At 50.0% G+C, this 24,947-nt stretch overlaps 1 protein-coding gene across 1 annotated transcript; it reads right to left on the bottom strand.

Annotated features, from left to right (window-relative positions):
* Nucleotides 1-16,759, bottom strand: Camk1g (calcium/calmodulin dependent protein kinase IG). The gene is made up of 11 exons (XM_035445710.1): nucleotides 16,659-16,759; nucleotides 14,464-14,592; nucleotides 10,486-10,560; nucleotides 9,151-9,289; nucleotides 8,453-8,576; nucleotides 4,922-4,997; nucleotides 3,337-3,449; nucleotides 2,719-2,797; nucleotides 1,296-1,383; nucleotides 644-1,068; nucleotides 1-91 (listed from the first exon to the last, which is right to left on the bottom strand). The coding sequence occupies exons 1-11, from the start codon at nucleotides 16,757-16,759 to the stop codon at nucleotides 1-3; spliced, it is 1,440 nt and encodes a 479-aa protein (XP_035301601.1).
* Between the last annotated feature and the right edge of the window lie 8,188 nt (nucleotides 16,760-24,947).

Here is a 24,947-nt window from a genome sequence, read left to right as displayed (position 1 = left end):
TCACATAATGAGACACACCCCCGTTTGCCCAGCCCGACAGTGGGAGCTGCCACTGGCTTTCACTGGTACCATGACCTCCGACTTGAAGTTCCTGGAAAGGAGACAGAGTAGAGTCAGTCCTTGAATTATTTAGGGAAGAAGGAAGACAGCTGGTGTTCTTCACACCCACAGCATCTGCCTTGTCATGCCTTTCTGAAGTTCTGATGGCACAGGCCCTGCTGTGAAGACCCCCAGGGTCTTCCCTTCTTTCCTGCCCCAAATAGGGATGTACGGTTGAGTCGGAGAATGAATCTAGCACCAGTACTTCCCATTCACACATCTGCCTTGTCCTTTGTTCAGTCCTTAGGGCTGAGTGTACTGTGCATGTGAGACAAGGGCAGAGGCCCAGCCTGTCTGTCTGCTAGGTCTTTGCAGTGCCTCTGTGATGCATTTTATAGATGAGCAAACTTCAAGCCAGAGGCAAGACCTAGCTGCTTTCTCTGGCTGGTGGCAGGAGCTTCTCTTGCCTGAGCCCAGAGTTCCTTCCACCCTGTAACTGCCTATCAGTGAGCCTGACTTCTGTGTTCATGTTTTTTCAGCAAAGTGTTCCTGCCCCTTCTGAAGTGGATGGGCAGGTCGAGGCTGAGCGCCCGAGACTACGTACTGTTTTTTGTTGGCCTTTCTGAAGAGGGTGGGCTCCGAGCAGTAGGAGGACTTTCCCTTGTTCCCGATATTTAGACAGCTGGAGCAGCAGCCACAGGGCCCAGTGGCCAGGGGGCCCTGTTGCATGGGCACTAGGCTACTGCTGATGCGCAGAGAGCCATTGACCAGGCAGTTGAGAGAGCGGCCTCCGGGAGCTGAAGGCCGGGAGCTGAGCGGGCAGGGCAGTCGGGTCAGTGCAGGAAGGGGTGTGCTTGGGTCTAGGACGGGGGCTTCTGTGATGGTACTGTCGTGGGAGCTTGGTCTGGAGACATCAGGAGCTGGGGACACAGGTGGCCTGTTCTCCACCTCTGGGCGGACACTGGGGCTGTGCAGGTTCATATGCAGTTTCCTCATGTGGTGCACCACTGCGGCCGCGTTGAAGGCTTGCTGAGGAGGCAGGGAGTGTCTGGTTCTGCTCTTGCAGAGCCTGCTGGGTTCCAGCTTCTCCCCGGGGCCTCTGGAAACCAACCTGCCCACACCTCAGCTCACAGAGAGCACAGGACACTGCTGTTGCCTGGGAGAGGGATGCCCTGGGAAACCTGTCCACCAGCCTCAGACAGTTCAGCCTCCCCAGGGGCCCAGAACAGGACGCTCAGCCTCTGAGCACAGCTCACCCTCCACTTGCTCTTGGCGAAGTTCTTCTGAATCTGGAGGCTGACAGATGGGTAGATGTCCCGGTGCAGGGCCGTGTTCCCATCAATCCTGGCACGTAGGAGGGGATTTGGCTACCAGGTGTCCCTGACACTCAAGTCAGAAGTTGGACAGGGCTCTGAGCATGCAGGGCCAGGTTCAATGGATAGGATATCCCAGGAGAAGGGTGGTTCCAACAGGAGGGGACTCCTGTATCTCCCTGGACAGGTCATGGGGGGCTTTTGAGAACGATGTTGGCAAACTGTGGTCTTGGGGACTGTTCTGCTCATCGCCTGCTGTTTGCAAGGAAGGGCTCACTGGGTGCAGCTATGAGCACCAACAGGTATTGTCCATGGCTATTTATGTGTTACTCAGGAGCACTGAGTAAGTGCTGTAGGTAGCAAAGCCTCAACTCTTCACCCCCTGTTCCTTTGCATCACAGGGCTCCCTGTCACTGCTCAGCTAAATCTTTATCCTTGCTCAGCAGCCAGTCCATGGGTCCTACAGGTGACATGGAAGTCAAGAGGAGGGAAATTTTCTGGGGCAACCATAGGTGTAGTAAAGAATAAGCCTGGGGTAAGGGTAGGGGGAAGGCAGGAAGAGTGATCTAGCTCCCAAGTCTGTCTGGACCAGAGATGGTTGGCTAGAATTGTGGGGACTGGTGAAAAAAGGCTGAATAAGATTAGGGGGATCCTGGAGAGGCAAAGGACTCTGTGCCTGCTATGGGAGGAGGTAGGAACACTGTAAGTTCTTGAGCAGAGGACCAGGGTAATATGAAAAGGCAGTGCCTCAGGATTCACCCATCTTATTAAGTCACATGTCACACACATACACACTCACACACACACACTCACATGCACACACACTTACACACCTACATACATGTGTGTGCACAAGCATGCACACACACTCATGAGTGCACACACATGCATACATGCATGCACACAGGCAACATACATACGCACACATGCACACACATACACTCATGAGTGCACACACACCCACACGCGCACACACGCACACGCGCACACGCACACACACACTATCTGCAGAACTAGGGATTGACCTAAAGCCTTCTGGATGTACTCTACCACTGAGCTACACCCCTAGCAACATGCCCCTTAGGACAGGTTGCCTCTTTGGTAACTAGCACTCAACATTTTACCAAGTAGGAGCTGATTCCTAGCCTGTAGACTGAACTCTGTGGAAGTGATTGGAGCAATTGGCTAGCCTCTGCAGGTCAGACTGGCCCAACCCAGGACTGTCTGCAGGCTACTGGGCCTGATGAACATGTGTGTTTCTTGGATGCCTCAGTACTAGCTTATGATGTCCAGGGGCTCATGGGAGTTAGCTTGGCCTTGGGAACCAGAATCAGGGGAGACAGAGCCCATCCCATCTGTTACTTACCAGGGGTGTCTTAAGGCCTTCTCGCAGGTGTACCGTTCATTTGGGTCCTTCTCCAGCAGATGGCAAATAAAGTCCTTGGCTAAGAGGAATATCAGAGGCTCAGCTAAGGAGCAGATTTCATGACTGATAGAAATTCACTTCCGGGCTGGTGGGCGGCAGTGAATGCATCTTTAGCTAATCTTGCAAAGAGGCAGCTTTAAATCTTAAAGCAAGGAGAGGGAAAAAATCCAAACCACCTAACAACCCACCACAAGCCACCAAGAGGAGAGCTCTAGGCAGCCTCACCCACACATACAGGGGAACCTTGCCAGTCACGTCACACCAATGTGCCTGCACACCGTGTGCACGCAATTGCTGGTAAACACATGGGCTAACACGTGAGTGCTGGCTTCTCCCATCTCTGACCACCACTTACCAGGACCTACAGGCATGCATGGCTCCTTTTTCACATAGGAAATGCATGCTGCCTTCTCTGTCAAGTAGCATGCATGCTCCTTCTTACACACGGCATGCACACCACCTTCTCTCCTGCCCAGGTTGCATGTGGCCTTCTCCCATACCAGGGACTGTCATCTCCATTAAGATAGTTTCTCTTGCAGCCTCTGCTCTCATACTCACCTGACTCAGAAATGTCATCCCAGAAGGGAGACTCAAACTCGTAGTAGCCCTCTTTGATCTTCTCAAAAAGCTTTGACTCTGTTTCCTCATAGAAAGGGGGATACCCACACAGCCTGCAGGAAGACAGGAAGGAGGGAGTCTGCTAGACATTCCTTCCTCCCTGGACCAGCCTCTCCTCCAGCCTCCCACTGTACACATTCATAGTCAATGAGGGTCCCAGAGGAGCAGTGTGACCAGGAGGTCAACCCGTCCATCATTCAGAACAGGTCAGGTCCCACAGAGCAAGCACATGCAGGGCTGAGGCCTGAAGCGGAGTCTCTGGAAGGACCCTGTGCAGGCTGTCTGCCCACTGAGCCCTCACTTCCTCTGGTTGTCGAGTGTTCTCTATAAAGCACCCTTAAGAAGGACGGGGAACATCACAAGAGGTTAGGCTCTTTTGGTCATTTTTTGGGACAGGGTCTCGTGTAGCCCAAAGTTAACTTTGAACTTTCTATATAGCTAAGGATGACCTTGAACTTTTGCTTCTCCTGCCTCCATCCTGAGTACCAGGATTACATTTGTGGGCTACCATAACCAGGTTCTATTTTCTAAAAAGGATGCTGTTTTGCATTTATATGTTTATATGGGTCTGTGTGTCACCTGGGCACAGGTATGCAATAGAGGCCAGAAGAGGGCATCAGATCCCCCTGGAGCTACAGTTGCAGGCCTGATGTGGGTTTTCTGAAAAAGCAGCGAGTGCTCCTAACTGTGGAGGTCTCGCTAGCCCCCTCCTCAGCTTTGAACTGTACTATGACTGAACTCAGGACTCCATGCATGCTAGGCAGGCTCTCTCTCAACTGAGTTCCACCCCCAGGGCCCAGCCTAGGGGGCAGGCAACTCAGACATATTATTAGCTATGGTGGGGGAATGCATGGTTGTGTGTGTGTGTGTGTGTGTGTGTGTGTACATAAATGAGTTTGTGTGTGTGTATGTGTACGTATACATAAGTGAGCTTATGTGTATGTGTGTGTGTACATAAATGAGCTTGTGTGTGTGCGTACATAAGTGAGCTTGTGTGTGTGTATGTATATAAGTGAGCTTGTGTGTATGTGTATAAGTGAGCTTTTGTAGGTATGTTTGTGTATGTACATAAGTGAGCTCATGTGTGTGTGTGTGTACCTAAGTGAGCTTGTGTGTGCATGTATGTGTGTGTGTACATAAATGGGCTTGTGTGTGTGTGTACAATAAATGAGCTTTGTTTGTATGTACATAAGTGAGCTTGTGTGTGCATGTACCTAAGTGAGCTTGTGTGTGTGTGTGTGTGTGTATGTACATATGTGAGCTTGTGTGTATGTACATAAGTGAGCTTGTGTGTATGTGTGTGTGTACATAAGTGAGCTTGTGTGTGTATGTACATAAGTGAGCTTGTGTGTATGTACATAAGTGAGCTTGTGTGTATGTGTGTGTGTACATAAGTGGGCTTGTGTGTATGTGTGTGTTCATAAGTGAGCTTGTGAGTGTGTGATCACACATGCACACACAGATGCCTGAGGGGAGACGGGGTGAGCAGTCCCTGAGACCAACACCAAGGCCTGCTTTTACTCACAATATGTACGTGATGACACCGATGGACCAGCAGTCCACAGCCTTACTGTAGGGCTTCTGGGCCAGCACTTCTGGAGCTGTAGGAAATCAATGGTAGGTTCAGGGCTAGGGACAAGAGAGGAGGCCAGAGAGAGGAGCAGAGAATAGGAAAAGGATGGGAGTAGGGAATGGAAGGGTAGGATAGGGAACATCTATGAGACTGAAAACTCCCCAAAGGTGGGGGACTGTATCTCCCCAAGCAGGCAAACTCTTCCTGAGAGGAGAGACCTGCCCCTCCATCAATCTGGGAGTTTCCATAAGCTGCTTATGATTCCTCCATCAGACTAAGTACCCTCTGAGAGTTAACACCTGTCTGTGCTCACATGGGGGACCCTCAGGATAAGGGTCACATGGGGGGACCCCAGTCTCTGTCTTCAGAGCAGAGATCTGCAGGGTGGTACGGTCTCTTCCCCCACTGCTGCAGGAGCCCTGGATGGCAGAGTCTCCCTATCCTGTTCATCTCAGGAAGCAACCAGAAGGTGGCAGGAACTTGCTCATCTATCTCTGGGTACCTGCCTAGGGCAGGAGCTTGAGGGCTCAGTAAAACCATCAGCCATGCTTCCCTCAGATTGGGAGAGTCATTCAGAGAGAGAGCTGCCTTCTGAGGGTACCCCAATATTAGGTTTAGTATCCATAGAAGTCTACATCTTTAGGTAGAGGACTAAACTCCCTATGGAAGAGAGTAGGGTCTTTCTGGGAGTCTGGACTCCTACTTTCCCAAGTCCATCCTGTGGTAGCTGCCTAAATAGAGGTTATTCTCTTTCCTCTTCCTCCTCTCAAGTCCCAGGACTGCAACAACCAGGTGCCTTGTCACTGTCTCTCTTTTCAGGAGTCCTGGCATCTGAACTGGCACAATGCCCTGCTTCTGCTACTCCCCGCCCCCGTGTGCATCCTAGAATTACGTGAAATGCTCACACCCCTTGGGTCCAAACTCATCATCATGTGAATCCAGACTCCTGGCAGCTGGGGGTTCTAGTGTAGGGGAGGAAGGGGGAGTTGCTCCACCCCTTAGCTCTCTGCCAGTCTCAGGTTGTCACTGTGGCAAAGTGTGCCTAGAGTCTCTTTGGAAGGGCTCAGGGCAAGCTCTGTAAAGGGCAGGATTAGACAGGCAAATGGGCTGGCCAAGGGCTCTATTAGACAGTACCCAGGACGAACATGTCCACACATAGTCACTTTTTTCCTGTGAGTTTTATCAGTTGTGCTGGTCAACTTAACATAAGCTAGAGTTATCCAGGAAGAGGAAACTTCAGTTGAGGAGTGGCCTCCATCAGATTGGAGTGTGGGTGGGTTTGTGGGGGCATTATTGATTTGGGGTTGATGTGGGTTGAGGAGGAGCCCAGTGTGGTAGAATATTATTTTAAGGTGTGTGACTTTTGTCTATGCTGCATTTGTTTAACTCGGTGAAGCTGTGATTCTTTGTTTGTCTAAAACACCTGATGGTACTAATGAAGAGCTGAACAGCTGGCCAATAGCGAGGCAGGAGCAAGGCTAGGCGGGGCTGGCAGACAGAGTATTAATAGAAAAAGAACTGAGGAAGGAGAGAGCAAGAGAACAAGAAGAGGAGGACATCAGGGGCAGCCACTCAACTATCTAGTTACACAGCAATCCATGGGGTAAGAGGAAGATTTACAGAAGTAAGAGAACAGGAAAAGCCCGGAAGCAAAGGTAGATGGGATAATTTAAGTTAAGAAAAACTGGCAAGAAACAAGCCAAACTAAGTCTGGGCATTCATAATTAAGAATAAGCCTCCGTGTGTGATTCATTTGGGAGCTGGGTGGCGGGCCGTCCAAAAGCAAAAAGAGTAAAAAACAGGACAACAGCCCAGGACATTGTGGTTGGTGCCACCCCTTGGCAAGTTGTCCTGGGTGGGATAAGAAAGCAGTTTGAGCAAGCCAGTAAGCAGCACCCCTCCATGGCTGCTGCTTCAGTTCTTGCCTCCAGGTTCCTGCCTTGCACAGCTGTTCTGACTTCTTTGGATGGACTGTGTCAGGGCATACAAGCCAAATAAACCTTTTCCTGCCCTATGAGGCAGTGTTTTTGTCAGTGTTTTTTATCCCAGCTGCAGAAGGCAAACTAAGATAGAGTTTGGTACCAGATAAAGTGGGGATATTACTGTGTCAGATCTGTCCACATCAGTTTTGAAGGGAGATTGTGGAAGGTTGGGGGGGGGCAGAGGGCTAGAAAAGGCCGTCAAATGTCCAGAGATTAATGAGCTATTATGGGACCTTAGAAGATAGGACTTTCAAGTGGGGTGTAAATGATGGAGGCCTGGCTTGTGAAATTTCAGGGAAGTAAAGACTACCAGGGTTGTGCATGAGATATTTTGAATTAAGAATCCATGGCATATGGCCAACTGGAGTTTAAAAATTAGCTGAGATTAGCAAGAGACCAGCATTATTGAACTGAAGTTTTCTGGGAAGTGTTTCTCCAGGGTCAGCACACAGAAGCTGTAGTCTGAGGTGCACGGGACTGCACATCAAGCTGGCAGCAGAACTTGGCAAAAAAATGCAGAAGAGGGTGCCACACAGTACTGGTTTTGAAGGCACGAGTGGATCACGGATAGTAGCTCAGACTTGGCACTATGTGCCATTGTTAGAGTTTCCATTAAGTGAGGCCAGGAGAACTGAAGGTGCAGATTCATTGCAGTGGAGACCTCAGGATACTACAGAGCCAGGACTGTGAGATGACCACCAAGGATGGTAATAGGTATGCAGTTAGATGTCTTGAGTCTACGGGGCAAACTTTATGTTGTGTACAGCAGAGCCAGAGAAATGAGCTGCCCAAGCCCTTTGGAGCCAAGAAGACAGTGAATCCCAAATGTTGTCATTGATCTATTTGCTACATTAAATCAATGTTTTTGCTTTACTTCCACTGAAGCTTCACACTGGTTCTCTTTTGGAGTAAGAAAGTATTTAACTTGTTTTGTATTTCACAGGAACCCACAGTTAAGAGATGGATATTTTAAAAAGTTGTTAAACTTTGGAAAGTGTTGGAAATGTTAAAGACTGTGTTTAATATTGTGATGTTAGCATGATATGTTGGGAGCAAACAAGAAAAGAAAGGTTATGGTTTAATAGTTACCTGTTTGTGTGTCAAACTGACACACGGTATTGGTTGCGCTGTTTAGTTTATGTCAACTTGACACAAGCTAGAGCTATCTGGGAAGGAGGAACCCTGGTCAAGGAATTGCTGCCATCAGATTGGCCTGTGGGCAAGTCTGTGGGATGTTTTCATGCTTAATGACTGATGTGGGAGGACCCTGCCCACTGTGGGCAGTGTCATCTCTGAGCAAGCCATGGGAAGCAAGCAAGCAAGAGGCGTTCCTCCATGGCCTCCTCTTCAGTTCCTGTTTCCTTCTTGAGTTACCTTCGTGCTATAAGATATAAGATCAAATGAGCCCTTTCCTCTTTTGGTCATGGTGTTTATCACACACAGCAACCGAACGCTAACTCCTCAGACACTAGCGGTCAGCTTCTGCTGCTCCTGGACTCACCCACATAGCCTGGGGTCCCACAGGCCGTGGACATGACTCCATTCTGCTCCATCTTGGACAGACCGAAGTCAGTAATCATGATCTTGGAGTTCTCCTCAGGGGTGAGGTACAGCAGGTTCTCAGGCTGCAGAAGAAGATATGCAACATAGGAAGGAACCGCCTGAAGAGTGTGCCTGTCTTCTTGATTCAGGATTTCCTGGAACGCTAAGCCCTGGACTCCCAACTCGGAAGCCACAACTCCTTTCCCTGTTCCTCCCACCTTCCTCCTATCTGTGTCCTTGCTCTGCATCCTACAACTCTGTATCGTGCTTATGGTGGTGGCCTTGCTCACCTCTCCCCACTTGCAACTACCCTAAACTGCATTTGGGGGATAGAGCCCTAGGCTGATTGTCTCTTATCTCCCAAAGTCTACTGCAGAGCCTGTTACAGTTTAGACCCTTAGTGGGTGTTTGCTATGCTTGAATTGGACTGTGGCTGTGGGCTATTTTGTCATCTCAATGGGGAGAGTATTCTAAAGGCTCATAGAAAGGCTACGGCGTAGTTGAACAGCGATCATTTATGATCAGCATGAGGACTCAGAGTCCAGCCAGAACGACACTCTCGTTTGAGAGTTCTGCTTCTCAGGCCTCATGCAGCACCTTGATATTCACCCGGTGTTCCTGACATGCATTTCCCACCCAGAACTCCTGCCCTGTCACCTTTAGATCTCTGTGGACGATGCCATTCTCATGGAGGTATTTCACTGCCGACAAGACCTGCTGGATGACCAGGCTGGCGTCTTTCTCTGTGTAGACACCACGCTCCAGGATCCGGTCAAAAAGCTCACCCCCAGAAACACTGTGGGCACAAGAATCTGATTTCACATGGGGTGAAAGGCCAAGCACTTCTCTGCAGCCATGGGCTGTAAGCACAGGCAGGCACCCTGAAGAGGGATGGGAGGATACAGGGAAGCATTCTCCTGCCTCAGAATGCTCCTTTGGGGTGTCTGGGATGACCACTAGGGTCCATTTCTTGGGTTCAAGCATTGGTTGGCTGATCTTTTTCTGGAAGCTTCTATTATGATTCAAATGGCTTTGGTTAGAGTGCCTGGAAAAGCTAGGAATTCCTTCCTATGGATGCTGACCTTGCTTTCCCGGGACACAGGAAGCCACTGTAACACAGAGAGGTGATTCAAAATTGGAGAAAGTGTGAAAATGAGATTAACTATGCATACCTTTATAACAGGACTACTTCCCTCTTTAGGGAAACTGGGCTATCCAAGGCTGTGATTTCAGACAGGGACGCAGAAGTATTTTGGAACTTGAATGGAATGGAGAATGAGAACTTTAGAGCTTAAAAATCAAGTCTGATCCTCCATTATCATCTATGCTATGTTTCTAGACGTTTCCGGTCAGTACTAGAACACCAGTGCTAGAGAACTCTTTCTCCTCGAGTGTATTCTGAGTATTTTTAGGTATCATGCTGAAACCTGACACCTTGTAGTTCCAACAGCTCCAACCCTGCTACCACACTCCAGTGACAGTGACAGACACAGAGACCATTCTACAGTCGTACAGGAGGATACACCACATAGCCTGCATTTAATTTAAGTGGATCTCTCTTGAGAAATTCCTTCTTTATGCTGAGTTGAAATAATCTACCTCAGGTTTCTTCTCTCACAATCACTTTATCCTAGAATGATGTTACTATGTTTACTGTGGGGAGTCCATAGAAATAGACTCATTAAAGGTGGTTCCAGAGAAGGATTCTGGTGGCTTATGTTATGCCTGGCATTGTTACCTCTTCAGTGGATGAGTGGTTGGGAAGTCCCAGAAGACCTTATGGCTAGCAAAGAGCATGGACAGCTATTGTCTGCTCATAGGAAATATCCTAACTGCAAGCCTGTGCTGGTACGAACCAACTCAACCATCAGCCCCAGTGCTGCCCTTCAGCCCAGCACACAGAAGGACAGCATTTCAGAGCCCCTGGAGCTTTCTTGGCTTCACCTGGCAGCCATTCTCCCCTGACCCTCCTCCCCAGACCTCTTCACTTACAGCTGCATGACCAGGTAGTAGTGGGTGGTGCTCTCGTAGATGTCCTCCAGGGTCACTATGTTTTCATGCTTGATCCTGAAAAAGATAAGAATCCTGTGATGAGTACATGGTTCAGGTGGCAAAGACTGAGGACCCAGACACAAATTTCTACCAGTTGTTTGGATGGCAATGTGTAAGAAGACTGGGTCTGAGAAGCCTTCCTGATAAGGCCAGCACAAAGCAGCTGCAGAGGAAAGACCTGCTCTGTGTGTTAGTGGCATCATCCCATGGGTTGGGGGTCCTGACTGGATAAAAAGAGAAAGTGACTGAGCACCAGCCTTCATCTCTCAGCCTCCTGCCTGTGGGTGTGACCTGCTCAGCTGCCTCGTGGCCCTGCCTCTTCTTTTCCATAATGGACCAGATCCTTCAAACTGTGAATCAAAACAAACCCCTCTTACAGTGGCATCTTCCTTTGCCAATGAACTTGATGTGGTGGCCACACCCTATGGGTGTGGCTTCAAACTCACATTGATTGCCCTCCCTTGTGAGGCAGGATGCCACTACACCCTTCCTTCTTTACATGTTTTTTGGGGCCAGGTATTTTGTCATAATGACAAGAAAAGTAATCGATATAGTAACCATGAAAAGGGAGTTGAGATGTGAAAAAAAAGGCAGATTCTGATTTTCTGTGGAATACCTTAGATGAGTGATTCTCTATTGGGATATTTGCCCCGAAAGGACATTTGGCAACTATCCATGTATCTGTTCATGCATGCATCTGTGTTGTAGCGATACCTTGTTTATACTCTAACACAGCTTGCCTGGAGATCAGAGGGCAGAGATAGCCACTGGTTAACCATAGAGGTCTGGAGGTTTGTACAGACAGACAGGAAGTGAGATGGCTGGGTGGAGGGAGGGAGGGATAAGGTGGGAAGAGACAGGAGCTCAGTCTCTTTTGGGCTGGGAAGTTAGCGAGGTAGAGTTGGTTGTATTTATCTGACCTTTCAGCATTTTCCCCAATATCTGACTCTAGGCTTTTATTATTAAGACCTATTAGAATTCATGGTACATCATGTATCATCTATCACCTGTCTGTCTTTATCTTATATATATCTTCCAATCCCTCTAATTATCCTTTGCATTGTGGCTCTTGGTCTTTCTTTTTTTCTTCCTTTCTTTCCTTCCTTTTCCCCTTTCTTTCCCTCCCTCCCTCCCTCCCTCCCTCCTTCCCTTCCTTCCTTCCTTCCTTCCTTCCTTCCTTCCTTCCTTCCTTCCTTCCGGCAGGATGTTACTAGATAGGTCAGACCCAGGCTAGTTTAGAACTCATCTTGTATACTGCTAGGCTGGCCTCAAATTTGTGCTGATCCTCCTCCCTCCATCTCCCAAGGGCTAAGCTAAAAGGCATTTACCACTATATCTAGTAAAGTATTTTTTAAAAACAACTTTCTTTTTTAAAAAAGTATTTATTTGCATGCATGTGTGTATGCACATTCATGTGTGCCTGTGTGAATTTATGTTCACCAAATGCCTGCAGATGGCTGCAGAGGCCAAAGGGTGTTGGATTCCCTGGAGTTGGAGTTACAGGTCCTTGTGAGTCGTGATCTAGGGGCTTGGAACTGAACCTGGGCCCTCTGCAGGAGCTGTATGTACTTTTAACTGATGGGCCATTTTTCCAGCCCTCCAGAAACATATTTTTGAATGTTGTTGTTGGGGGCTGGGGCTGCCACTGACACCTATAGGGTGGAGGTAGAAAGACTGCTAAGTATCCCACAATGCACAGGGCCACCCTCAACATGGATAGAATGGTCTGGTCCACCAGTGGTGTGAAGTCCTGCCCTAGAATTAAGCAGAGGAATCAAGACAGATAGGAGATTGTGGCTTCCCCAGAAGTTTTTCTGTGGATGCCTGGAGGGGAAGACTACCTCTAGGTGGTTGACACTGAGTTGGGAGCCTAGGATTCCACCTGACTCTGTTATATCTTAACCTTAGCTAGCTTTCTCAAATCCTCACCTTATTGTTTGCTTGGTGGATTTTGTTCTGAAAAGTGCATCTCTCTCCTATAGTTATAGCAAGATTAAAGGAGGAAAACACAGATGGCTCAGTGATTAAGGTGCCTGCTATACAAGTCTGGTGACCTAAGTTCAACCCCTGGAACCAGACCTCCACATGCCCAGGGCACGCGTGCCCACACATCAGGTGCACATGCACACATAATAATAATGATAACACATTGTAAAATTTAAGAAAATCTTTTTTTAAATATAGTATACTTGGAACCTTTGTTCTGGCCACTCCAACCACTATGGTGACCACAGAGTCCCAGTGCTGAGCTCCTGATCTACCTGAGTGAGGCTGAAGGCATCCTGAGGGGAACATGGCCATGAGTACCTGCCCTGGCAACTCTCTCCTCAGAGGACATATGGCTAAAAAAATCTTTTTAAAAATGAAAATGCACAAAAAATGCATAGTATAGTGCTTGGGAAAGGGGAAGCCAGTGGTAGCTATCTGATTTAAGGTATCTTTGAATCCCAGAGCTGGTACTGTGGTTCCTAGAAGGATTCTACCACCCTTATAGGATGGCAATGCTCATATTAACTTCCTTATTATTGAAGCCTTGAACTGATGTGTCCGGAATATTTAGACTGTTAATACAGTGCAGTAAGAAAGCTCACCACAGTGTGCCTCCCCCTAACCCCCAGCCCAGGCTCCTCCGTGTGGAGATAAGTGGACATCTACAGTGCATATGTTCCAACCAGTCTCTTGTTTCCTTGAAGTCTATGATTTCTGTTCTTTATTCCAAGCAATGGCATCACCTTCTACTTACTGTGCACTTGGCTTAGTCTCAAGATCATTTTAGATGTCCTGTTCTTCCATGCTCTTGTCGGTTGACCCCTAACTGTCTTCACACAATCCTGCCTCTCCTGTTTTCTTTACCCTGCATAAATTGCTGTAAGGGTTTTATAATGGGACTCCAATCCTCTAGGTTGGTTTCCTTGACCCACCTTCCTGCATATCTAAGATGCGTGATTATTAAGCTGATTCTGTTTCCTTGCTCGAAGTCCCTCCGCCAGTTCTCTTTGTTCACAGAATAAAGCCAGCCTCCTTGATCCTGGCATAAAGGACCCTCTGCAAACCCTGTTCCAGTCCACACTCTGTTCTCACTGCCTGTCCTTGATGCTACCCACACAAAGCTGTGGGGATTCTACACACACTGTCTCCTTACACTTCGTGATTCTGCACAAAAGTTTGCAAAAACTCTCGAATTTCTTTTTCTGTGCTGCCTCCTTGCCCACAGAATTCTACTCACTCGTCAAAGTCTTTCTTCTTTGAAAAACCTATCAAATAATCCACGTTCGGCAGGCATGTGGGCCAGCAAAAATGAGCCTGTTGCCTCCACACACTGCTTCCTGCTGGATTACATCCAGTCAGGTGGGAGATGAGGTCATTGTGGGTGCTTTTCCCCAGCTGGGCAATGTGGGCTCCGAGGCAATGTCTGCCTCATCCAATGGTTCTGATGGTGTGTGAGTGTACCTGCCACACTTCCAGTGTATCACAGGCACTCCACGGGCTCACTGTAAGAGTCTCACTGTGAATGTTGGCGATAGATACATCTGCGCAGCCTCCGGCAGTTTCCAGGATGAGTGTGAGTTCTCTCTGGATTAAACCAAGGCTAATTCTCATCTCCTGCTGCCTGCTCAGTTATTGGTTCTTCCCACTGTCGGCCGTCAGCTGTCTCTCGACTCTCTGAGCTACTCACTCTGTGGCCAGCACGCGTGAGCTAGTGAGTTCACCATTCAGTCTGCTGGGCAAACAATTCTGGTCCAGCTGCCTGACTAACCTGACAACAATTCAAAGGGCACGAGCCCCACAGGTGTGGAAACCCTGAGGGACGGGCAGGTCAGAATCCCACAGCCGTGCCTGGCTCCCCCTCCCCACTCCCTGCTGGCTCTGATGAACCCCCCCTCACACACACACAGACATACAGACAGACAGACTTACCTTTTCAATACAGCAATCTCATTCTCTAGGCTACTGTCCCGGAAGGCTGGTGACTTCTTGATGCACTTCAGGGCAAAGAGTTTCCCAGTCACTCTTTGCTTCACCAGGAACACTTCTGAGAAAGCTCCTCTGTGGGGAAGAGGCCAAGATAGAAAAGGTAGCTCTGGCTGGCAGAGAACATTCCAGAAGGAAAGGGGAAGAACAGAACAGAAGAGGAGATGAACGTGCGGCTGATGCATTTCCATTGTCACCATGCACTCAGATGAGTGGGATGCCATGACCTATCTCACATGCCAGCATACTCTTTTCCCTTGTATATCGAATGGGACAGATGTAGGGACCAGGCTGCCACTTTCCCCTGTGCCAACCTCACAGACTCTGCTTTAGTTGTGGACGTTTTTCCACATGGCAAACCCCATTAAGGCTTGGCAGAGCCAATTCACAGCGCATCAGCACAGTGTGGTGTGGCCAGTGGTTCCTGCTGTATCGGGAGATGAACGCAGGTGTTCGGCAGGCCCACATGCGGTGAGAGAAGAGAGACCCCTGGATAATTTTAATTAGCTTTTATTTATGAATTATTTAATTTGGTGGGGTCTTACTATCTCAGACTCTGCTCTTCTCAAACTTCTGGGATCATGTGATCCTCTTGCCTCAGCTTCCCGAATAGCTGGGACTATGGATGTGTCTTATCAATGCACTGCTGCTAATAACCCCAGTTCTGTCCTCAGAAGACAAGGAGGCCGACTATCCACTCCTTCATCCTAGCAGCCTCTGTAGATTCTGGGGCTCGATGGATGGAGCCCAGCAGGATTTGACATGCTTCAGGGGTGAAGGGCCCTGGAGATCAGCCATCGGAACATCACGTTAGCTAGGGTTGGAAGCTGGAGCTTGATGGTTCATGTTGGAATCTTAGCTTTGGGGGCCAATGCCATGCCAATCATAGCTGTGCAGTATTGTTGGAGAATGAGGACAGGAGAAAACCTGAACATGTCCAGGACAGACCCAGCTTTCTCCTGCTATGTGTGACTCTCTGATGGCTGTATCTGCAGGTGTGAAACAGAAGGATAAAGGGATGGCCGAACAGTGAAATGCTAACAGTTGGATTTAGGTAGCAGGGTTTATTTGAGTCCATCCCACCTTTTCCTTGTGTCTAAGCTCCTTTAAAAGCTGGAGCCATAGCTCTGGAATGGCTCCTGAGTCCCTCTAGGTTTGCCCAGTGCTGTGGTGGTGGGCCTCCCTGGTCATCGTGTTTGCCTCTGGAATGTCTTTTAGGTGCTACATCAGCTCTCATCAACCTGGGATTCTTGCTCTCCACTGCTTGAACTTAGGGTGGCTTAGCAAATCATTTCTGATTCACTTGTGAGCCTTGTTTCTCTTCAGCCAACTGCCACTTTCTAGCCATGTTGTAGACCCCCATGTTGGCAGGGCCCTTGAAGGAAGGCCAGGGCTCTGATAACCAGCACTGCTACTGTGTCCCAATGTACTCGCACTGTCAGATACCTCCTTGTGTAGGGACAGCCTGAGTCTCTTCTCAGTGGTGCCTGGTGCCTGTCTGTCTACAGACAGAGTGGGCATCTGTCACTGTCTGAGGTCACAGACTCCTGGCCAGGGCAGGGTGGAGTGACACTTTGCCAGCACTGGCTAGATAGCTTGCTAGAGCGAGCAGCCTGTGGACTCCTCGCTTGCCTAGGCCCAATTATCCCTGGCTCATTAGCTGGCCAGCTGGGGCTCTGAAGAAGTGCAGGCTGGTGGCTGGAGCTGCTGGCTGGCCTATATCAGAGCCTGTGACCTCCTGGGGGACAGGCAGGACTGAGTGTGGTGAGTCTCCTCTAGACAAGCAGCCTCACATGGAGTCAGCCAGCCGTGTGATTGCTGTCGAGGGGCCGGCCCAGACACCATGGGCTCCAGCATTTATAAAGCACTGGAATAAGGAGGAGAGGAGGGGTCAAGGGGAGCTGATGGGGGTTGAGGAACCCATCTGCTCTCCTATGTTAGGAGCCACTGGTGTGGCTCAAGATACAGAATCTGGGGGTAGGGGACAGTGTCTCCTGAGGGTTCCAGTTCATTAAAGTAACAGGCACATTTTTGACACTCTTAACTCCAGGGCTATAACATTCTGCCCAAGTCTCTTAGTGCAACTGGGCATGAGTTCCAGGGCCACCTCCCGCAGCAGGCAGCCCAGCCCCTGGACTTACGACCCCAGCACTTCCATGAAGATGAAGGTTTTCCTGATATTGGTGGTCTGTTTCTTCCAGGAACCACAGTCGTCGTCGTCCTCCTCCTCCTTTCGCCCCATCCCCTCCAGAGTTGAAGCTGCCTGGGAATCTTCGTGGGAGGGAGGGAAGCAAGACAAGGTCTGATCAAAGTGTTTCTCAAATAAAACAGAACAGAGAATCTAAAACATTCGGGAGCATGATGTAATGGGCCAGAAGGAAAGACTGGAAGCAGAACCTGGATAAATGGCAAAAAATGAGAGCATTCTCCCACTTGCTTCTAAAATTGCTAGAGCAACTTCAGTGAGTGGCTGCTCTGTATCTGCTTGCTAGATACCCTAGGGTGTGGATCAGGTCAGGGGTGGAAACCCGATGGCAATCTATGCATTAGTGAAGGTTCACATAGATGGACCACATACTTAGCTGGCAGGCATCTGAGCTGAGCCCAGGAACTTCCTGCGCTTATTCAGACTCTGGAGTCAGCCTGGCTCCTTTGTACCATCAAAGCTCTGTCCCTCCTTCCCTGGTCTTAGTCCTACCTGCAGCCACTCCTGTGAGGGAGCAGTGAGTTTCCCCTGCCACCCCCACAGCTTGCACACAGCGCTGGGGGGATTGTGTCTTTTAGCATCTGAATTGAAGCATTCCCTCATGGTGCATCAAAGCTCTGGGGCTGCACACATTTATGTAGTACCAGGGATGTTCCAGGGGCTACATAGATGATGGTGGACAAGCTGGACCATGTCCCGCCATCCTGGGGCAGCCAGGCAAAGGAAGCAGACAATGAGACAGCCAGGAAACTTCCACTCATGTCAATGGCTAAAGTGACAAGAGACTTGGTGGGTCACGGGAACAAAGAAGGTGTCTTCAGATAAGGCCAGTGGAGGCATTGTAAGCAGGTTGGATTTAGGCTGAGGCTTGAAGCTGGCAAAGGCATCAAATAAGCAAACACTGCACAGAGGGCTTCCCTACAGAAGAACTGAACACAAAGTTCCCAAGGCAGGGAAGCCAGGATAGTGGGGTGCACGGCTCCTGAGTGTCTGAGAGTGATAGGACACACCCCTTCTGCCAACACCCTCTACTCCTTGAACCTGACAGAGAAGCAGGAAAAGATGTCTAGTGGTTACTCCTTTTAGGCAGCGGCTCTGATCCCACTTTAAGACAAAAACAAATATCCATAAAATCCCCGAGGCCCTTTAGAAGGCTGTGGAAACAGCCCAACCAATAAAGTGCTTGTCTCAAAAGCAGGAAGATTCACATTTGATCTCTAGGAAAAGTTCAACATAGCAGCACATGCTTGTAGCCCCAGCACCGGGGAGGTGGGGACAGCTGTGTCTCTTGGGCTCACTGCTGGGCCAGCCTATTCTACTCCCATGAGGTCTCAAAAACAACAGACAGTATCTGAGGAGTGACAGATGAGACTGTCCTCTGGCACTTACACACTCGCACATTCACGTGCACTCACACATGCTTGCACACAGGCACATGCTTTGTGTCTGGTGAAGAGCACTGATTTGGAACCTGGCTTTGAATCCCCTCTCTCTATTAACTTCTTGGACTGTGTGGGGCAGGTGCTTCAAGGATGACGGATAGGGTGGCAGCCTGAGCTTGATGCCTTTGCAGACTGCAAATTCCAAATCTCCCAGGATCCATGGTGTGGGGCATGCCTGGACTCCACCTACCAGACAGCCAGAAAGGGAAGAGGACAGTTGTACTTGAGTTTGTCCAAGACGGTATGTCAGTCTTATGGCTGGGCTAGCTAGTGTCCAGGGATAGCTTCCTATTTGGTAGCACCTATTGGTGGGAAGTCTTGAAGGAGGCAGCAGCCAAGGTTAAGAGGTGCATGTCTAAAGGGGCAGAATAGACAAGATTGGTTTGCAACGCCTGCCTTTTGTTTTCTCCCCTCCACAGAAGAGCAGGGCTGGAGCTCGCTCCGGGTTAGTTCCCGATGAGGGGCTAACGAAGAGCCTGAACATGGGGACCTTAGCTGTGCACACCACTCCCCCTTCAGGACCCGTGGAGAATGACCACCTGCTCTGCAGGAGGCTCCCAGGCCTCATTAGCTGATATGTGCTCAATGTTCCTTCCTTCCCATTGCTCCTAAATAGCTTAAAAACACAGTATCCTTAGCCGAGGAGAAGCCATGGAAAACATCTTTCCCGCCCACCCCTCCTCCCATACAACATGTCCTAACAATTTAGCTTTATCATCTGTGTGGAACACTCAGGGCCCAGATCTGGACCCCACACCTTCTAGGGCTGGTCTCCCACAATCTAAGATGTCACAGAGACCTCCTGGGAAGGAGGCCCAGGTGGGGTAGTCACAGGGAGGGAAGGAGGGAAGAAGAGAGGAAGGGAGGGAGGGGGGGCTTAGGCACACCCCAGTTGGTTCATGCTGCTTTCTGCACCAGTCTCACCCTCCCCTTGTCCCCTGACTTCAGCAATGCCCTGAGCTCTGATATTATTTGCTTTGCTTTCAGGGCATTCTTCCTCATGCTATTTCCTATCACAACTGCCATTGGGTTTTAGAACTTAGTTCCCACAGACTCCTCTGAGGCTTAGGACCAATTTCACCTCCACAGAGGCAACCCCTGAATTGGCATAAGCCCCTCACCCCTCAGCAAAGTGAGATCGTTATGAGGAAGGATTCTATACCAAAGACTCCTGGCAAAGAAAAACGACCATGTTTATGTAAGACCATCCCTTAATCATGAGGTAACAACCTTCCACCCAGTGAGCACTTTCAAGTACTTCTTGTGTGCCCAGGACTGAACACAGGTATTGCTATGACATAAGCCCGGGCCTGCAAACACTTGCAATCTAGCTGTAAAGAATGAACGCAGGTCTGTATCGATGGAATTGTACAGGCAAAGTGCTAGGCCATGTGCCTAAAACACAAGCATTCCCAATATACAATGCCTATTACTGAGCCTGGTGCACACAGGAGTCTAGCTAGCCTAAGCCCCTGCAAAGTAGGTTGGTTTAAGACAGGAGCTAGGCTTAAGATGGGCATGAATGGTGGATAGGTGCCTATTTTTGCCCTGCTCTGAGCCTGTGCAGAGGGTGGCGCCCCATTGAAGCCACTGATAGCAAGTCCTGTCTGAAGCACAGTGGGAGGAAGGCAAAATGGTGGCAGAAAGACAGATTGTCTAGCTTCTTGTCATTGTCCTGGCATCGGAAGGAGACTAATGGGGTCTGAGTACAGTCCTGAGTCTCTGGGACACTTTACCTATCAGCTCACTTTTCTCCCAGTTCCCTTCTCCTACAAATGGCGTTTGGCCACCCTGTTATGGGTAGAAATAACCCCAAAGAGACTTCATCAGCTTCATCAGTCTCGGTCTTGTTTTGGTCTGGTCTTCCTAGACTCTTGGGGTCCTTTAAGTTTCTAGCAAGGTGGGGGGTTCAGAGGGGATACTTCTTCCCAGAGGACATGCAGGACAACTCCAGCCCTGGCATGTGTGAGCTCTTCCTGTGCTTCTGGGGCAAGCACTCTGACCCATGTTGGCAACCAGCCTGGCTGTTGATGAGAGATGGCTGAGAGACGCTGGACATGAGCCCAGCAGGCAAGAGGCCCCAGTGTGGTGTCCCCTGGGGCTCACTATCCTCTCCTTAGCTCCACTGGGTCTGGACCCACACCCAGGTGTGGAAGATGAGGCGCCTGTGCCACGTCCTCCTCGCTGCCGTCACTAAGCCCACATGTGCGAGCCACACACTATGACCCACACTTCCTGACCCTTACCTCTACTCCCTTGCTCCATGTGGCCTTGTCTCAGCCATTTAGGACCATCTAGGGAGTCTGGAGTCCTGGAATCTTTGCATTGAGTCTGAACTACCTGAAGACTTTCCATCAAAACCCATTCTCTCTCTACCCGCACACACAATGAGGGGATGACATGGTGCCCCTAAGCTGTCCTAAACACACCAAAAGGGTGAGGGCAGGGTCAGAGAATCTTTTGTGTGCCATCTCTGTGGTTCGAAATCTGAAGAAAATGGCTCCGGGTTCCACCTACAGAGGGGACACTGGTGTACTTTCCACACTTCTGCCTGGAGTTTCTCAGGAAGGCGTTGTCTCACTAGCTCTCACTGACCCCAGATGAGTCAGGGTAGCTCAACAATTACTTTTCTTTTCTGGTGCTGGGGATCCAGTCCATCCAGAGCCTCCCACACTAAGCAAGCGCTCTACCCCAGAACTCAACCCCAGCCACCCTAAGGCTCCTTTGTCCTCCTCTCTGGGGCTATTGGAAGCATGGCATTGTAGACTCAGGGGTGCTGGGGAGGGGAGGTTATCAGTTGTGCCATCTTTAATAATAGTGTGCACCCTGCCTCCAAGCAGAGCCACACAGAGCAGATTATGCCGGTTTGGAGGGCAAAAGCTGGGCGGTTTTCCTGACCTGGTACCACAGTTTCCAAAATTCTGACCTGTACCAGACTCTATCATCCTCTGGACTCCAGAGCCTGGATTGAGAACACACCGAAAGCTCACATCATGGCTAGAGCTCTGCAGCTGTGTAGCCCAAGGCAGATCACTATAGACTTCTGAATTTTGACCTTTCTCCTTTGTGAACTAGATGAGTCCCTGAAGTCTTGTGGATGTGATTCCTGAGAGGAACTCCCGGTGGAAAGATGGCTCTGTTGTGCTGTGGCTGCCTGTAGAGTCTCCGTCCACATCAGATGCCACCTCAGCTCTGAGGATGATTGCAGACTCTTGCTCACTGCTGTCTCCCCTAGCAGTCCTCACATTTCCTGGATGAGATGCTTTCTTTATACTCAGCAGCAGCAGGGACCCGGGCTGCTCATGGGGAGCATGCATTGGCTCATGCAGGTGAGGCCATCACCAACACTGTTTTTACTTTGTCTTCTTGAGGAATACGGGCAATCCCCAGCAGCCGTTTTTGCCATCCATCACAGTCCTACCCTTTCTGTGGTATCACAGGCACATGGTGACATCTCTGCAGCTGGCACAAATTGTGTCTAGCTCATAGGTTGCAACCCAGTGGCTCATCAGCTGGCAGGACCCCAGAGCCTCCTGCTGGCGAGGAGCACCTAGGCTCACTCTGCTCGTTCTCAGCCCTGTCACCAGCTCCATGTGCCAATTTCAGCTCACAGAACAGCTGAAGGTTCTCAGTTTGGCCCACAGTTTATTTTAGAGGAAAACCCAGATTTACACATTTAAGCTCAACCAATTCATCCTACAGCTTGCTTAACAAGCTGGCTTCAGGTTAGGAGTGTATTCAGCTCAGAATGGAAGCAAGAGCCCTCTCCATGGCTTTGCCTTGGTGGCTGAGAGGTTGAGACACAGGTGACAGTCAGCAGAGTGGGGGTAGCTGCTTAGTCTTAACCACACTGGCCTCCTCAGTTTCCTCTGCAGAATGGGACTAGCTATCTCCAATCTATTAGTTAGTACTCCAAAGAAGTCAGATGCATCAAAAGGCCCGTGGAATCCTCCCCAGCACACATGGTGTACCCACAGTATGGCTGAACAGGAGCTGAACACCAAGCATGGGAGATGAGCAGGGGCAGCAGGTGATGTTTTACCTACTGGTAAACATCCCAGTAGGAATGGGCGTGACAGCAGATTTGGAACTGCTGTCCCCAGCCATCCCTGCCCTCCCAGGCCTCTCAGAATGTGAGGATCCATCTCCCTGGGTTCTCAAGGGCTAGCAGACAGATAGCTTTTATAGGGCACAGCCCCCAGGCACGAACTCCATATCCCACCTGGTCTTCAGCTGAGAAAATAGGCATCTCCCCCAACAGGAAGGAAAACAAGCCTGGGTATGTTGCTCCACATGCCATGTGCTTTTGTCCTTAGGAGTTAAGGACCATCATCTGTGTATCTTTGTGTCACACATTGATGGATGTCTATGAAGCCTAACACTCATGCACGAGGTGCCTCCGTTGTGCAGGACTGGGACTCATTACGATTAAATGTCACAGCCAGGCCCTTTGCCGGGGCTCTCAGAAGGGGACAGCAAGGATTCATATTGGAGGAGTCAGAGGAGACACAGACTGAACTCAGGATGCTGCATCAAGATGCTTGGAGTCACAAACCTTCCCTCTGGGGACACAGCTCTGATGCTCACAGGCAGGCTGAGCAGCCCTCCCCCATGGCTACTTGCTGGCTGGCAGCAGCTTTGCCCCAGCCCCCTGGTGTTGACCATGGCGGCCAGCATGCCTGCAGTTGTAGAGGCAGCCGCTGCTGGCTGCTGTCTTTCCTTAGACTCCACTGCTCCCCCTCTCATTCATGCCATAGCTCATTCACTCCCTGGCTCTGGCATGCTGCTGCGGCTGGGTACCGTCACTCGTCACTCACACGCGCACTCTGTGTGGCAATTTATTTCTGGCTGGGTGTGCGTGTGGATGGGAGAAAGGAAACAGAGAACAGCCCTCCTGTTAGAGAGAGATGTCTTCTTTTCCTTCTGGCCAGCATTGCTCCCAGGCCCTATAGAATCATGGGGCAAGGACCAAGCCCTTGGACAGGGCTTTGCTAGGCATTTTGCAGGCATGATCCCTGTTGTGGCTTCCAGGCCACTTTTCAAAGTGACACCATTTTATAGCTGAGATACTGATGGAAAAAATGCCCTCAATCAAGCAGATAGGATGTGACCATGTTGGTCTGGGAGCCCAGTTCTAAGGCTCCAACCAGCGTCCTTGTCAGTGTACCTCGGGACCTGTTGCCTCTTTTTATTTTTTTTTAATGATACTGTCGTGCTATACAGCACCTGACTTATTCCTGGGAGACACATGGCTTCAATGATCTGAAAAAAGGCTGAGCCTTCCGTGGTGCTCAAATTCCTCATTGTTGAAGCCGGGGCACCGTGCTGTCTATTGCCTGAGCTGCTCCAGGCTCCAGCTTAACCCCTCGCTGTCTCAGACCTCGGCCTTTTCCAAAGTTTGCCTCATCTTCCTAAGCAGGACTCTTACACACACACACACACACACACACACACACACACACACACACACACACACACCCCATAGCAACATGAAATGGACTGGGATTCAAATGCTACCAGCACACCAGGGATGCCAGTGGTATCTGGCTTCATAGCAGGGAATCCCCCCTTACCCCTCTGAGTACCAGTGGCCCCATCTATACACTAAGTGGGGAACCATCTATCCCACTGCCAGGTAAATTAAAAGTCTATTGCCCACTGTGAAGTGCAGCAGTATCAGCTATTACTAAGCACTTTGCACTCTGGTCTGTTTCAGATATGGGTCTCTTCTTTGTCCCTGGTTTAGCTCAGTCGGTGGCTCTGTTCTGCCTGTGGTCTAGGATCTGGGATCTGGAAAAGATTCTTTCCTTACCCGAGATGGAACCTGCTGGACCCTCTTGGCCTGACTCAGAGACTTTCCTCATGATCCGTATCTGTTTCCAGAGCAGGAGGCTGGCCAAGCTCACACTGCAGCTGGCCCTGCAACCACCTCCACTCACTTCAGGGTTAACGTTGTGCGTCAAACTTACGTGAAGAGAGAGGGTGGGTGGTGAATCCAAACCTACTCTGAGCACCCCACAGAGCCAGGCTAGGGAAGTTTAAAGACTCTGGGATGATGAGCCCCTGGGGAAGGTGAAGCAGTTGGATTATAACTGACAAATTTAGCAGGTTGTGCCGTGTCCTGCATCTTAAGGCAGCAGTGGCCTTGGCCCTGGGGTGGGAAGCTGAGCCCTGCAGGGACCCTGCTGTTTCAGGGCCTGAGGCCATCTTTTCCCTGGGGTATGAAGAACAGCCACAGGCTATTTGCAATGGCCTTTGTACCCACAAGCTATCCACCCAACCAAGGATGCTGGTGTGGGCTAGGCGAGCCTTCTCTTGATAGATGGTGTAGGTCCCAGAGATGAGGGAATGAAAGGTGAGCTGGAAAAGGGGGTGCCAAGGAGCTGTCAGCCCTGATACCCTCTGCCCCTCACCTCGCAGCCAGGAGCTCACTGACCTGGGCATGAAGTTCCCCTATTATTGTCCCTGCCGGTGAGTACAGAAGGTTGCTATGGGCCAGCCCTGGGGTAACGATCAGATGGCTCCCCAAGGAAGCACCTACCAGGTCCCCATTCAGACTTCTCTTTCCTGGCTGCTACAACTTACCCTTGAGACCACAAGAGCCAGGAGACATTGACAGGGGCTGAAACAAAGTGAGTCTTCAAACCCACTCTCTCCCTCCCGGTGCCCACGTTTCTGGTTAAACAAGATAACCTCCCCTAAAAACCCAGAGAAGAAGCAGGCTGTCTTACCCAGGGAGGAAAGGCGCTCCAGTCCTTGGTCTTGGCCAGCAAGCCTGCTCC

The sequence above is a fragment of the Cricetulus griseus genome, chromosome 5, assembly GCF_003668045.3.
Source record: "Cricetulus griseus strain 17A/GY chromosome 5, alternate assembly CriGri-PICRH-1.0, whole genome shotgun sequence".
Classification (NCBI taxonomy): domain Eukaryota; kingdom Metazoa; phylum Chordata; class Mammalia; order Rodentia; family Cricetidae; genus Cricetulus; species Cricetulus griseus.
This window is presented reverse-complemented; position numbering and strand designations above follow the sequence as displayed.